Below are 14,218 nucleotides of genomic sequence, written 5' to 3'. Positions count from 1 at the left end.
CACCCCTGCACTCCAGCCTGGGTGACAGAGCAAGACTCTGTCTCAAAAAAAAAAAAAAAAAAAAAAAAGCAGGGTCGGGGTGAAGTGTTAGTTGTGTTGAAATTCATTTTAATGACATATGTTCTTTAACTGACATAGCCACAATGTTACTGTTTCAACAGGTACTCGAGATGAAACTTATTAATGAGGTTATTTAACTTTTTTTGGTACTAAGTCTTTGAAGCTCAGTGTGTATTTCACACTCACAGCGAGTCTTAGTTGGGACTAACCATATTGCAAGTACTCAGGAGCCACACTTGGCCAGTGGTTCCCAAAGTGGACCGTGAAGGCCTGGAGGCATGGAACATTTAGGGCAGGAAAGAGTTCAATGCATGCTGTGGTCGGGAGAGGGTAGACAAGGAGGGGTTGGGAGTTTTTCCCTCTCAAGGATCAAGAGTCCTTCATTTCTGACCAAAGCAGTTCCCCAATTTCCTCCCAGCTCTCACCATCAGAGACACAGCAGAGACGGGGCTGAGGATTGGTGAGCAATATACCAGGAGTACAGATGTGGCTGGAAAGGGGGATTTAATGGTTGGATTTTTGCAGGGATTCAGGCTATGAGGTTGGGAGAAATGCAGCCTGTCTTTGAAATAGTCTCCAGGCAGAAGGACTTTCAATGTCAGGGTCCTAGGCCAAGGTGGGGAAGTAAAGAGGCCTTGGGTGGATATGCGGGGAGGCAGGGGAAGAGAGGGGAGACTCAAAGGAGGCCAGGTGGGAATGATGGGGGCCCAGGCAGGATGAGGGGCAAAAGAGGAAAGTAAGAAGGGGTTGTGATGGGGATAATGGGGGTATTTGTGGTTGTCTCAAATGTGGTACAGCACCCTGAGTTAAGAGGTGGAAGTGGCCAGAGGGATTCTGGGCTTAGGGAATGTGCAGGTCTGTTGGGAAGAGGTCGGGAGAGAAAGTGGTTGGGCAGGGGGCTCTGGTGGCAGTGGGCTATAGGGACAGATGCCAGCAGGATTCTCTCACCTTAGTGTGCAACTTGGCCAGCTGCTTCTCATCCAGGTTGGTCTGTTTGTAAACTCGGGTCTTGTATCGGAACTGAGGTCAGGGGTAGGGCAGTGAGAGAGACACAGAGACTTGGAATCAGGGGCCTGGGGAGAAGGCTTGGGGTAGGGGGAAGGTCTGATCCCCTTCTAATTCTCAAGAGTAGCTCAGGGTAGGAGTGGAAACAGCCCTGGAACCTTGGTCTATGGGGTAGAGGGGTGGCAGTGGCTTTTCTGAGTGCTGGATATCATGGTATATGTGCACTGCAACTCCTGCTTTGAAGGAGGAGGAGTCTGGACCCCACAGGAAATGTTCTAGAGTGCCTACTGTAATTGGGAATCCTCCCCCGTTTTGATAGGCGAGGAGAAGCTTGGGGCAGGAAAGTGATTTGGCCAAGGTCACTTAGCTGGTCAGAAGCAGAACAGATAGCAATTTGAACTCAGGACTCTCTGACTTCCCTGTGATGCTTAGAAGATCAGGACTAGTACAATGGGTGTACCCTCATTAAGGTTTTGAGTGTGTTAAAAAGTGGGTGAGGGACAGATGTGTTTAGGGCATGCCTTCTCTTGTCAGTGAATGGGTTGGGGAAGCTTCACCTCCAGGTAGGGGACCCCCTTCTCGAAGGACTGGGGGTACTCCCGCAGCAACCTCTCCTCCTCCAGGAAGTTGGCGTCACGGCCCGAGGTGGCCGGCTGGAACAGGCCATAGTTGAGCACATCCTGCAGGCTCTCGCTCAGGGCACAGAGCACCTGCTGCTTGGCCGTCCAGATGGTGGCATCTGGGTTGAAGCGCAGGCATTTCTGGTGGGGGAGGAGATAGGGGCTAGGGTGGGCCAGGGGCCAGAGAGGAGCCTGAGGTGGGTTGGGAAGTGAGCCAGGAGCTGGGTGTGGGGGTGATCCCTGGAAGGATCCCCAGCACCAGTGGAACTCCCCATGTGAGTTGGAGCCCTGTCCCCCCAGCTTCCCCTGTCCCTCTCCTGCCGCTGGCCAGTGGGCAGGTACTCACTGTCTGGTGCAGGTCCGGGATGCCAATCCTGAAGACCATCATGCTGAAGTGGGCGTCGTCTGGGACGGACATTGAGCGGCCCTGAAGGCCTCTAACAGAGGCCAGGCTACCAGGTGCCCCACTGCCCCGGCCCCGGGTCCCCCGGGGGCCTCGACCTGGCCCGTCTGGGGAGCTGTCGGACTCTGAGCCCCCCTCGGGACACTCGCTGGCACTGTGGCGTTCCTCGTCCTCGCTTGTCGCGGGGCTGTGGGTCATTGTGGGGCCACGGGGCGACGGGGGACGGCAGCATCACAGGCGGCTATGGGGGTCAAGGGCGACCATCAGACTAGGAGCCCGGGGCCCCTCAGAGGCTGCTAGTGCTACTTGGTGGTCAAGCGGTCAAGGGCAGCCTACCCCCATCGGCCCAAGATAGGCAGGAAGGAGGCCGGGCACACCCTCGGCCTGCATGGCCTCCCTTGCCGCCTCCTCCCATGCTGGCACGCATACACCCCTGTCCCTGACATGCTTCTGGCATGTGTCTCCTTCCCTGCCCTTGGCCCCGCTTGCAGCCCGCCCCCTGCGCCCCACTTTGCCGGTGACCCAGCGTGGCCGTGTCCCAGAAACCGCAGAATCACCGCGGGAGCTACTGGCCCACTTTGCCAGGCCACAGAAAATGCAGCTAAAATTAGCTAAGGACAGACAGATGGACAAACTGACAGGCATCCTGCCCTCCTGGCCCCAGCCTGGACTGTCACCCCAGGGCCGGGGGGTGGGGTTGGGGAGAAGCTGAGGCTGAGACTGAGATGTAGTAAGGGGGAGAGGGAGGCGTGGTGAGCCTGGAGCGGGTGGAACTGGTGACTTCACTCAAGTGTGGCTGACAACGCGTGGCATGCAGAGTAGTGCTGGGGAATCGGCCGTCCCAGGGGAGCAAGGGGCACTGAGATGGCGGTGTCATGGGCAGAGCATTTGGCCTAGGGTGTCCCCAAGGGAACCACAAGAAGTGGCTTTTAGAGACTGGGGCATCTTGAGAGGGTGTGTGGGTGGGTGGGGAAGTTGGCCTGGGGAGTGCTGTACTGGTGACAGTGGTGTGGTGGCCCGGGTAGATGTGGGTGGCTGCAGATGACCTGTAGCTCTTTTCTAGGACTGCAGGGTGGGTGGGCTGGCTTTGCTGGGTACTAGGGGCTCCACTCTGAGGACTGGGGGTGTTAGGAGGGAGGCTAAGAAGTGAGAGGAAGGTCTGGGGAACTGAGGTAGGGGGTCATCTCTGGATCCTCCCTGTTCTCCCTTGAGGTGGACTTTTGAGGGTGGAGCCCCTTCCAAACGGGGTCCGCCTCCCTTCTGTTCTCCCCCAACTCCCACCCCAGCACCGGAAACCAGAATGTCTGGTCTGGTCCCTCCCCCCCACACCAGGCCCGGTTCCTGCACCGTTGCCATGGAGATGGGAAGCAGTGGAGGGTACTGCTGACTTTGGGGGAGTGGGGATGGGCTGGGGGGTTGGGAAAGGGAAGACTAAATGTGTGTGGTGGGAGGAGAGTTCCAGGAGCTGTGGGCGAGCGAGCCTCTAACCCAGGGCCGGCAGACCCCTCCCCCCCGCGCGACAGCGCTGCGAAGCCCCCCCCCCCCCCCCAGGTACCCAGCCACGCCGCCCCACCTCGTCTCTGCGGAGACCCCGGCCTCCTCCTCCCCGCCCCGCCTCACAGCCCACCTAGCGATCTGGGGCCCGCAGCCAGCCACTCCCCCTCGGCTGACCCTGGCTGACCCCTAGCCTTAACCCCGCTCGGAGGGGGTGGCCGGCGGGATGAAAGAAAAACTGGCCAGGGCCCCCAGCGTGTACGGCTGCCCCAGCCCCCCGGGCCGGCTCCGGCCCCTCCCCCTCAGGGCTCGCGGGAGGGAGCGGGCACGCTCCGCCGGGGCGGCATGAATCAAACGCTCCGCGGCTAAGAATAGCTGGCACGCAGCTGGTACCGAGACGGGCTGAGGAATCGGCTGGGGGGGGGGGTGGAGGACGCGCGAGAGGGGGTGCCCTGGGAGGCTGCGGGGGACAGGGGGCGGCTGGCGTGGCCGAGAGCGGGGCCTGGGAGAATGAATGGAGGCGGAGGGAGGCGGGGAGGGGCGGGGAGAGAGAGCCGGGGCCGAGGCTGGGAAACTGGTGGGGGAGAGCCCGACCGGGGAGAGGGGCGGGGGGCACCGGGGAGCAGGAGTCGGGGGCGGGAGCCGAGAGGGCGCGCCGGCCGGCGGTGTAGGGACTGGAGACCTGGTGGGGACGCGGGGAGCTTGGGCAGGGGGTGGGAAGGGACTGGAAGAGCCTGGAAGGAGAAGCGGGAGCTGGAGGGGTCAAGGGGGCGGAGGAAGCCCGGGCCTAGACCCTCGCTGGAGGGGAGTGGGGACCAGGGTGACCTGGCGGAGGGGCCCAGGTGCGCCAGGGTGGGCAAGGCGGGGGAGTGGCCGGGCTGGGCGGGGAGGCGGGTACCGGGACCGAGCCCTGGGCCCCAGAGAGCCGGGAGGCGGGTTCGGGATAGGGGCTCTGCTGGCGGGGGATGGGGGGCGCGCCCTCCCATCAAGGATGCGATCTGGGACGGGGCACCGGGGATCGGGGCGTAACCCAATTTGGCGTCGCCCAGGGCAACGCTCCCCACCTTACCCGCACCCCCAGCCGCACACCCAGGCCAGGAGCCCGGCGCCGGGCCAAGGACATCCGGGGCGCCCTCGCCCCCTCCCGCAGCCCGGGCCCCGCAGCTTCCCCAAACCCCCAGGTTCTCGACCCCCTTACCTGCCTGGCGGGGCTGCTGAGTCCCGGTCGGCGGCGCCCGCGGCCCCTCCCCCCTCCCCCCACCCCCCACCCCCCCGGAGACGGGGGACCCTCAGGCCATGCCCCACCGCCCCGGAGGGCGAGCGGGCCCGGGGAGGGGGCGGGCGGGGGCCGGGGGGGAGGGCGGGAGGGCCGAGGACCTCACCCCCCCCGCGGGCCAGGCCTGGCCATCCGCAGAGCGCCCCCCCTTCCGCCGCGGCCGCCGCGCCCCTCCTCGCCCGCCCCCGGCTGGGTCCGGCCGGCTCCGGGCGCCGCGTCTCCGCCTGCTCTTCCTCCTCCTCTTCCTCGGGCCGCCGCCGCCGCCGCCCGCTCCGCGCCTCCTCTGCCACCCTTCTCGCTCTCTCGCTCTCGCTGTCTCTCCCTCACCCTGTCTCTCTCCCTCCCTCTCTCCCTCCCTCCCCTCCCTCCGCCCTCTCCCCTCCCTCCGGGAGCCGGCGGAGGAGACATCGCCCCTCCCCGCGCCCCCAAACCTCGCCCATCCCCCACCACCGCCGGCTCCGCCCCCTACCCTTGCCCTCCCCCACCACTCCTCGCCACCTCCGAGTCCCCAAATCCTGACTCCGCCCCTGCTTGCTCCCATACCGCGACGAAGGGGTCCTGCCCCCGTAAGGGTGCCCCCCCACACGCCTCAGGACCACCCCCTCCCAGAGAGCTCCCCTTCCCCCTACACACAGTGGGGCACAATAAATATTTGTTGCCAGACTCTACACCCCCAAATTGAAATGTGAAGGCTATAGATTCCCACCCTGTCCCCCCAAACACACACACACCCCCTTTCCATCTCAGTACTGGGTCAGGGCACACGTGGACATACCTGGGCCAGGCCACATTCCCCCAAGGCACAGGTGCACAGTCACCAGCTGTAACGGCACCTGCAGAGTCCCCATATACACACACTCTCCAGCGCATGCATGCCCAGACACAATGCACCTGGGGTACACAGCTACAAACACACCCAGCTACATGCAGTTGTCACACCCCTGTGCCCGGGCACACACGCAGCACATGCACACAACTGCCCACCACACACGCGCGTGCGCGGGCGCGCACACACACACACACAGGCGTTCACCCCGGTATGCATGCCCAGATCTCTCAACACCAAAACGGAGTTACAGCACTATAGAGACGTGTGCACGCCTTCCCATCACGCCCACCCACCGTGCTGTCCATTGCACTGGTTCGCACTCACCCGTTTACATGCCCAACACCGTGCCATCCTTCCCCTCCACGATAGTTACTGCTGATATTCCTACAGCACTTTCTGTGCGCCAGGCTCAGGGACTTTCACCATCCCCATTTCCTAGAGGGGGAAACCGAGGCACAGAAAGGCTAAGTAACTTGCCCAAGGTCATCCAGCTATAAGGAGGTGGTAACAAGGATCAAGAACAGGTAGGCTGGCTCCAAAGTCCTCACTTGACCACTATTGTGCACTACCAGGCATATCCCCTCATAGTTGCAGATCCTTGTTCATCACACACAGACACACCCAACCATCTCCTCAGAGCTTGCACATGTGTGTGTAGGCACGCATATGCAGCCAGCTGCAGGCAGACAGCTCATTCATGCCTGGGACGCACCCACAGAGAGGGCAGATCCCACAGAGCAGCAGTGAGTGGTGAGTGTCCCCTTAGCCCAGGCTTCCTCATTCTCCCAGCTCCAACAGCACCTCCCGGGCCTGCAGGGGGCAGTTCTAGGCAGCCTCTGGGTTCCCCTCCAGCTGCAAGCTCTCCCTGGTACCCGAGTATGAGCTGGAGGAGGTGCCTGCTCAGCCTGGGGAGGCTCTATCTTGATGCACATCCACTAGCCCAGGTGGTGAGCAGCTGGGCCCGGGGAAAGAACAGCTGCCCATGTTGGCTTCAGCAGCCAGAGAGGCTGGGCACCCCTGCACAGTTTACAAGGCCTTTCCCCATATAGGCATTATTTCTTGAGGTCTGTAGCTCCTGGTGAGGGGTCCCAGGTCCCCGACCGGTACCTGAGAGGCCCAGGCTCTGAGGCAGGGAGCAGTCTGCCCAAGGTCACAGTGCCCTCGATGTACCAGGCTTTCTTGGAAAATGGAAGGCTGGAGGCATTGATTTCCAAGGCCCCTCCTGGGGCTCCCGGCAGCCGAGGGCAGATGCCCTGCTCTTGGAGCCAGAAACGTTGGCTAGCTGCCACCACACTGGTGACCTCCAGCAGGCCATGCTGTTTCAGAGCCTCGGTCTCCTCTTTTGAAGAGCAGGCCCAGTGATCCCCGGCTGGTGTGCCCCATGCTTGTTGGCACCACCAGCCAGGCCTGGGCTGGAAAAGCCCTGCATGACTCATGGGCCTGACATAGAGGAGCATGGCATGGCATCGTGCTTCCTTGCCTCCAAGCTTCTCTCCCACTGCTCTCACCGCCTCCACCCACGCTGCCACCACCACCCTGGGAACTTGGGTGCCAGCAAACCAAAAAGGTGAAGCCTCCAGGCCTTTGACCCCACCAGGAACGGCTACCCTCTTGCCCACTCAACAGGTTGATTGAGCACCTACTATGCACTAGGTAGGCCTTGGGCTAGGAGATGCAGCAATGCATAGAAATCCTTGCTTTCATTGGCAGGGAACAGACATAAACAAACAAACAAGATCATGCCAGTCTTGATTATACCAAAAAGATGAAATGGGGCATTTTAATAAAGTAACTTGTGGAACAGATAAGGTGGTCGGGGAAGGCCTCTTGGAGCTGAGACCTCGATGATGAGAAGGCGCTGGGGAAAGAACCTTCTCGAAGGAGGAAAGGGCTAGTGCAAATGCTCTGAGGTTGTAATCAGCTTAGTATTTGGGGGCAAGCCAAGAGGCCAGGGAAGGTGGAGCCTGGGGGCGGGTGAGGGGAGTGGGGGTGATGAGGCTGCAGAGGTGTAAAGGGTTCTTCCTTCCCAGCCCTCAGCATGGTAGGCTGTGCTAAGGACTGAGGCCCAGGCTTGGCTTCCCTCCTGCTTATGATGGGAAGGTGGGGGAGCAGGGGAGTGGGGAGTGATGTGATCTGATTTATGGTTTGGAAGGATTGCTTTGGCTGCGGCAAGCAGCCGGGATTGGAGGGGCTCAGGAGGAAGGAGGGGGAGGGCAGGGAGACTGCAGTGGTCCAGGCTGAAATGAGGTGGCTCACTGAATGCGCAGAGCTCCTTGAGCACACAGCCTAGCGTCTGTCGATTTCACCTCCTGGAGAAACCTTCCCTGACTGCTCCTCCAGACTCCTCACCCTCTCCCATCTCCAGCCTCCTCATCCCAGGAACTATCTGGCTGCTGGTCTGCAAGCAGCTGGAGTACTCAGCATCACCCAGCCCAGGGCCTGGCCTGCAGGAGGCTTCAAGTAAAGTGGTCAATTAATCCCCGAGCCCCATCTTCCAGGGCTGTGCACACAGACACATGCGTGCTCTTTGCATGTGTCGCCCCGCCCCCACACCCACTCACTTGGATCTCCAGAAAAGGGCTTGGGGGGGGGGGGGATGGGCAATCTAGGGGGCAGGAGAGGCCCTGGAGTCTCCTCTCCTGAGCATGTGGGCGATGGTGGCCACAGGGTAATAACAGCCTCAGCGAGACCCTGAGGTCTGCCCCCTCCTCAGGAATGGCCAGGCAGGGAAGAAGGGAGCAGTGCTCAGTCCCAGCATCCCACCACTGCCCCCATGATTCTGAGCGGGTTCCTGGGCTGAGGCCGGGGCCTGTGTTTTCCAAGATTCCTTGGAGAGCCAGCTCCATCCTCTTCCTGATTATCTAAGCTTTGGGCCACGGCAGAAGGAAGGAGCAGGGCGGAAGCGAGCTCTGGAAAGTGGAAAGAGGAGGGTGTGCGAGGAGACCCAAGGCAGGATCCAGGCTTTGGAACGTTGGAGGTTTCCGGCCACAGAGGCAGGGCCTCGGGGGAGCCAAGAGGGGCGGGGAGAGACACACACAGAGGAGCAGAGGAGACCAACGGACCGGACAGAGACGAGGAGAGAAACCGGAAGAGAGAAGCTGGGAGAGTCAGGAACCTGGGGGCTAGTGACCTGCACACAGGGCAGGGGCACTCAGCAGTTCCCAGAGGCCACCCCTCCCATCCCAGACATCCAGACATCTGGAACTTTGGGTGCCAAGAGTCCAGCTTAATGCAGGCAGCCTGGCTTTTGGGGGCTTTCGTGGTCCCCCAGCTCTTGGGCTTTGGCCATGGGGCTCGGGGAGCTGAGAGGGAGTGGGAGGGAGGCTGGGGAGGTGCCCAGGAGGAGGAGCGGGAGAGGGAGGCCCTGATGCTGAAGGTGAGCTCTGGAGTGTCAGGGAGCTATGGGTGGTGAACTGTGAGGCTGGGAGGGGGTATTGCAAGGTTAGGGAAATGGACAAAAAACAGCAATTAGGATAGTCTGGCGGGGGGGGGGGGCGTTGGTAATGGGCTCAGAGACAGGACTCAGGCGGCAGAGAATGAGTTAAGAGTTGGAAAGTGGCGCGTGGGGCATCTTGGTGGCAGGCTGGGGCTCACCGCCTCTCCCCTGCCCCAGCATCTGCAGGAAGCCCTGGGACTGCCTGCTGGGAGGGGGGATGAGAATCCTGCCGGAACTGTTGAGGGCAAAGAGGACTGGGAGATGGAGGAGGACCAGGGGGAGGAAGAGGAGGAGGAAGCAACGCCAACCCCATCCTCCGGCCCCAGCCCCTCGCCCACCCCCGAGGACATCGTCACTTACATCCGTAAGTAACCAGAAGCCCTCACCCCCAAAACCCCAGGCCGCCGCGGTCACTTTCGCAAAAACGAAGGGTCGGTTCCCTGCCGGGTGGTCTTTCAGTTGTCCATTGCCTAGCCCAGAGCCCCCACACCCCTAGGAGCCCCATGTCCACGACCATGCCTTCTAAGAGCCTGGCGCCACTCGACCCTACCTTCCAGGAGTCCGGGGTCCCCCCCCCACCGCCACCCTGCCCTCAGGGGCCCTAGGTTCCAGTTCTCCAGGTCCTCAGTACCCCCGCTGCATCTCCAGGCTCCCCCTCCAGCACGATCCCTGTCTGTCCGCAGTGGGACGCCTGGCCGGCCTGGACGCAGGCCTGCACCAGTTGCACGTCCGTCTGCATGCGTTGGACACCCGCGTGGTCGAGCTGACCCAGGGGCTGCGGCAGCTGCGGAACGCGGCGGGCGACACCCGCGATGCCGTGCAAGCCCTGCAGGAGGCGCAAGGTCGCGCCGAGCGCGAGCACGGCCGCTTGGAGGGTGAGTCCGCGGCACGCGGGGTGGAAAAAAATGAGACTATTTGGCCAGGTATGGGACTGGTTGAGAAAGTGACCCTAGCTGTCCGGGGCGGGAGAGCTGCTGTGTGCTAGCGTACGGGGTTAGAGAGCTGGGAGGCTGAATGCAGGGAGCAGGATGGGCACTCCAGAGCCGCGCGGACCCGACTGGGGCAGCACCACGCCCCCTATAGTCCCGCCCCCACCTCCTGGCCCCGCCCCTGGCGAACCCGAATCTCCACCTTCTGGCTCCCGCGGTTCTGACCACGCCTCCTCCCAGCCCGCCCTACGAGGTCCTGACCCCGCCTCTCTCCACTCCCGGATGATTTGTTCCCGCCCCCTTCCAGTTTCCGAATGCATAACCCCGCCTCCTTCTCTACCCGGCCCTGTCCACAGGCTGCCTGAAGGGGCTGCGCCTGGGCCACAAGTGCTTCCTGCTCTCGCGCGACTTCGAAACTCAGGCGGCGGCGCAGGCGCGGTGCACGGCGCGGGGCGGGAGCCTGGCGCAGCCGGCTGATCGCCAGCAGATGGAGGCGCTCACACGCTACCTGCGCGCTGCGCTCGCTCCCTACAACTGGCCGGTGTGGCTGGGCGTGCACGATCGGCGCGCCGAGGGCCTCTACCTCTTCGAAAACGGCCAGCGGGTGTCCTTCTTCGCCTGGCATCGCGCACCCCGCCCCGAGCTCGGCGCCCAGCCCAGCGCCGCGCCGCACCCGCTCAGCCCGGACCAGCCCAACGGCGGCACGCTGGAGAACTGCGTGGCGCAGGCCTCTGACGACGGCTCCTGGTGGGACCACGACTGCCAGCGGCGCCTCTACTACGTCTGCGAGTTCCCCTTCTAGCGGGGCCGGTTCCCCGCCTCTCTGTCCATTCCACCAGCCGGCCTTTCCCTGCGCCGTGCCCACCCTCCTGCGAGATCGCCCTTCCCTTCCTGTCCACGGATGGCGGCATCTCCCCCACCCCCCTCCAGGCTGGGCGCTCCTGGGAGGGCTCTTGCGGTGCCGGGACTCTTCCTTGTTAGTGTCCTTCCTTGAAGGGGCGGACACCAGGCTAGGTCCGGTGCCAATAAATCCTTGTGGTATCTGACTTGAGGGGCAGTGAAGGCACTCTTGGACTTTTAACTTCTGCAGGGAAAGCCGGGAAGGGCCAGACCCTGGTCTTTGGGCGCGTGTCCTGGCCTTTGGACGCCTGTTCTGCTTTTTAAAGATGTAATTTGAGCCCCAGATAGAGTGATGGAGAAACACTGGTGCATATGTACACACGTTCATCTGTTCTGTGCACAGATGCCCGGAGTACACGCGTGCAAATGCTGTAGACACCTTCACCTCCATCGTGCCCTCTCTCGGCCTTTGGAACCCAGGGACTGCCAATCGTCCCAGGCCTTGGTCTTGGTCCTGGTCAAAGAGATTTGGGAAACATGAAGGAGCTAAAGGCTCTGACAAGTCCTGCAGGAAAGCTTGTTTAATTTGTTTAAGTGGTGTGTCTCCAGTTTGTTTCCCCAAATGATACGGTTTTATGTACTTGTTGAGATGATATATTGAGACATGGACTTAAGGACCCACCCAACCCTGAAGCTTAAACTTCCAATTTTCCCTCCTCTGCTTCCTGCCAGTGAGGCCAGGAGCCAGGCCCTTCCCCTCTGCGAGCCTCAGGTTTTTCATCTGAACATGGGCACAATCCCTGCTACTTTGTGCAGCTCTTGGGATGTTCAGGTGAGACCAGGACAGTGTGCATTTAGTGATGGCTGAACCTGAGCCACACGCTACCTTCCTTCCTCACCCTTTTTTTTTTTTTTTTCTTTTTTTGAGACCGGGTCTTGCTCTGTCGCCCAGGCGGAGTGCAGTGGTACAATCATGGCTTACTGCAGCCTCAATCTTCTGGGCTCAAGCAGTCCTCCCACCTTAGCCCCCCAAGTAGCTGGGACTACAGGTGCACCCCACCACACCTGGCTAATTTTTGTATTTTTTTATCGAGGTCGGGTTGTGCCATGTTGCCCAGGCTGGTCTTGAACTCCCGAGCTCAATCAATCTGCCCGCCTGGGCCTCCCAAAGTGCTGGGGATACAGGCGTGAGCCACAGTGCCTGGCTCTGCCTCACCGTTTTCCTATCTTTACTCCCTGGGGGCAGTGAAGACACCCAGGAGTCAGCCAGCCTGGGCGTCAGCATAGCGGACAGCTGTTTGGAGGACAGGCACTTTGGAAATCTCCCTAGTACCTCCCCCAAGGTTGGCATCATGGGCGTGACCCTGACATCAGGGAGCCCAGGCATGGGAATGTGACCCTGTCTGTCCTTACCACTCTACCCCTTCCCTTCCTTCAGCCATGGCACCACTGCCTAAAGGGTCACCATTGGATCCACAAGGGAGGAGCAAGCCATCAGGGTCAGCTGGGATAGAGGGAAGATCACCCACCCTTCTCTCTTCAGGAGTCATTTCTCAGCCCCACAGCCCCAGAGGAATGCAGAATAGGAGAGTAGGGGTGTGGCCTGGAGTCAGCCTTCAATCAGAAATTCTTCCCATGCTGAGCTTCAGTTTCCCCAGGGAGGAATAGGCAGCTCTAGATCTTATAGGCAGCCAGAGATCAGATTAGGCAGACAATGATGAGTACCTGTTATTTCCCACAAGGGTCTCTGCCCTAGCAGAGCTTCCATTCTGGAAAGTATTTGGGCATGGTACACCATGGCTGCCCGCCCGGATTCTGGAGCCAGATGACCCAGGTTCTAGTCCTGTCTCCTATCAGCCACTTATCTCCGGGAAAACCTGAGTGAGACATAACCTTGCTGCTTCTCAATGTCTCCATCTGTACTGTGGGGATAATAACAGTATTGATCTAGAATAATACCAGACCCAGAGGGGTCTTTGCAGTTCCCAGATCTGATCTTCACCTCTGTGTGCTCTCTCCTGACACTGTGCATTTGTATATGCAAAGATCTCCATCCTCCCTCCTCTGCAGGGTAAACACCCACTTCCAAGAATTGGATAACACATCACCCCCAACATCCAGCCTTTCCCCCGAGTCCCGTGCGGGTTTGGGAATCCCCTTTGGTATCCACAAACCCCTTGTTCCTCTCTTGACCCAGCCCTGATCAGACAGGCTGAGGGACACTCCAGGTGCGTAGGGGGAGGGCAGGACAAGGTATGATTATCTCTGTCCCCAGCATCGCCTGGCACATGGGAGCCCTTTGAATGAAGATTCTTGTGTGGCATCATGCAGGGGACCCTGAGATGAGTCGGATCTCTGCTGCTTTTCCTCCCTGGCCTCCCCAAGGCTGGGTGAGGCACCTCCTCTAGTTTCCCACAGGCTCCAGGGCTTTCCACATCACTTTGGGTGCCACTGTCTGGTCTGACAATGTCTGTCTCCCTGGCAGGGCCTGGAGCTACCATACCAAGCACAGGGCCAGCTGCCGGCATGCCGAGAGAGAGGTCTGAAGGGAGTGGCGTGCCTGCAAGGACTGTTTATGCATCAGAACAGCACGCCTATATGTGGCATTCGGTGCTGATTCCTGACTCTGGTCTGTGTGGGAAACCTACTCTCTCCTCCAGGAAGCCCCACCAGATTTCCCACGGGCCAGAGTTTGCCAGTGTCCTCTCCCTGGCTCTCTGCGGAGCGCTGGTAGTTTGCAAGGCCAGAGCCATGGACCAGGGGGCGCCTCGGCAGCTGATTAGAAGAGATGCATTAAGGGATCCCAGGAAGTAGAACAAGGGCAGGAGGCCTGGGATGATTCAGCAGAGGAGGAAGAACCAGAGAAGAAAGAAGAACCAGCGGCCGCACGGGCTTGCAGGGCGATAAAGCCCAAGAGGCCGAGCAGCAGGCCCATTACCGCCTTCCCAGAACCACGTTTTTCCGCAGTAACCGGGTGACTCCAACGGGTCACCTCTCAAGCCCCGCCCCTCCTCCCACCTGAGATTCGCCTCCATTTCCCAGCAAGCCTGAGGGCCACGCCTTGGCGGTGAGGTCGGAGCTCAGACCCCTCTCCACCCAGGCCTCGCCCCGAGGTACTCTGGGAAATGTAGTCCGGTCACGCGCCCACGGGTAGGAAAACCCCAATTCGCGAAGCCTTAACGTTCAACTCGCGTTTGGATCTCTCGGACGAGAGTTTTTCAGAACAGGTGCATTTCCTTGGGTAGATCATAACCATTTTTTAAAAAGTGAAATAAATTCATATGAAATATTAGTGTCATAGAAAATAAGAAGCTTTTCAAAATTTA

The 14,218-nt window shown here is 60.5% G+C and overlaps 2 protein-coding genes across 2 annotated transcripts in view; one reads left to right on the top strand and one right to left on the bottom strand.

Annotated features, from left to right (window-relative positions):
* Positions 1 to 2,286, bottom strand: part of SHANK1 (SH3 and multiple ankyrin repeat domains 1) — a 55,690-nt gene extending 53,404 nt beyond the window's left edge. The window contains 3 exon segments of the mRNA XM_026448409.1: positions 1,009 to 1,080; positions 1,623 to 1,826; positions 2,032 to 2,286. Of these exon segments, the coding sequence (XP_026304194.1) occupies positions 1,009 to 1,080; positions 1,623 to 1,826; positions 2,032 to 2,286 (531 nt within the window).
* A 6,458-nt stretch (positions 2,287 to 8,744) lies between these two features.
* CLEC11A (C-type lectin domain containing 11A) lies at positions 8,745 to 11,103 on the top strand. The gene is made up of 4 exons (XM_023182607.1): positions 8,745 to 9,063; positions 9,301 to 9,487; positions 9,807 to 9,998; positions 10,409 to 11,103. The coding sequence occupies exons 1-4, from the start codon at positions 8,917 to 8,919 to the stop codon at positions 10,852 to 10,854; spliced, it is 972 nt and encodes a 323-aa protein (XP_023038375.1). The 5' UTR covers positions 8,745 to 8,916; the 3' UTR covers positions 10,855 to 11,103.
* The last annotated feature ends 3,115 nt before the right edge of the window (positions 11,104 to 14,218 follow it).

Source organism: Piliocolobus tephrosceles, chromosome 21, assembly GCF_002776525.5.
Source record: "Piliocolobus tephrosceles isolate RC106 chromosome 21, ASM277652v3, whole genome shotgun sequence".
NCBI lineage: Eukaryota > Metazoa > Chordata > Mammalia > Primates > Cercopithecidae > Piliocolobus > Piliocolobus tephrosceles.
Note: the sequence above shows the minus strand (reverse complement) of the source record. Positions and strands in the feature narration are given on the sequence as shown.

What these genes read in the sequence shown, in the direction of transcription:
- CLEC11A (XM_023182607.1), top strand. Translation starts at nt 8,917, where the DNA reads ATGCAGGCAGCCTGGCTTTTGGGGGCTTTCGTGGTCCCCCAGCTCTTG. An exon ending in GGGAGGCCCTGATGCTGAAG is followed by an intron (nt 9,064 to 9,300) that starts GTGAGCTCTGGA and finishes CCCCTGCCCCAG; the next exon opens with CATCTGCAGGAAGCCCTGGG. An exon ending in CGAGCACGGCCGCTTGGAGG is followed by an intron (nt 9,999 to 10,408) that starts GTGAGTCCGCGG and finishes CCCTGTCCACAG; the next exon opens with GCTGCCTGAAGGGGCTGCGC.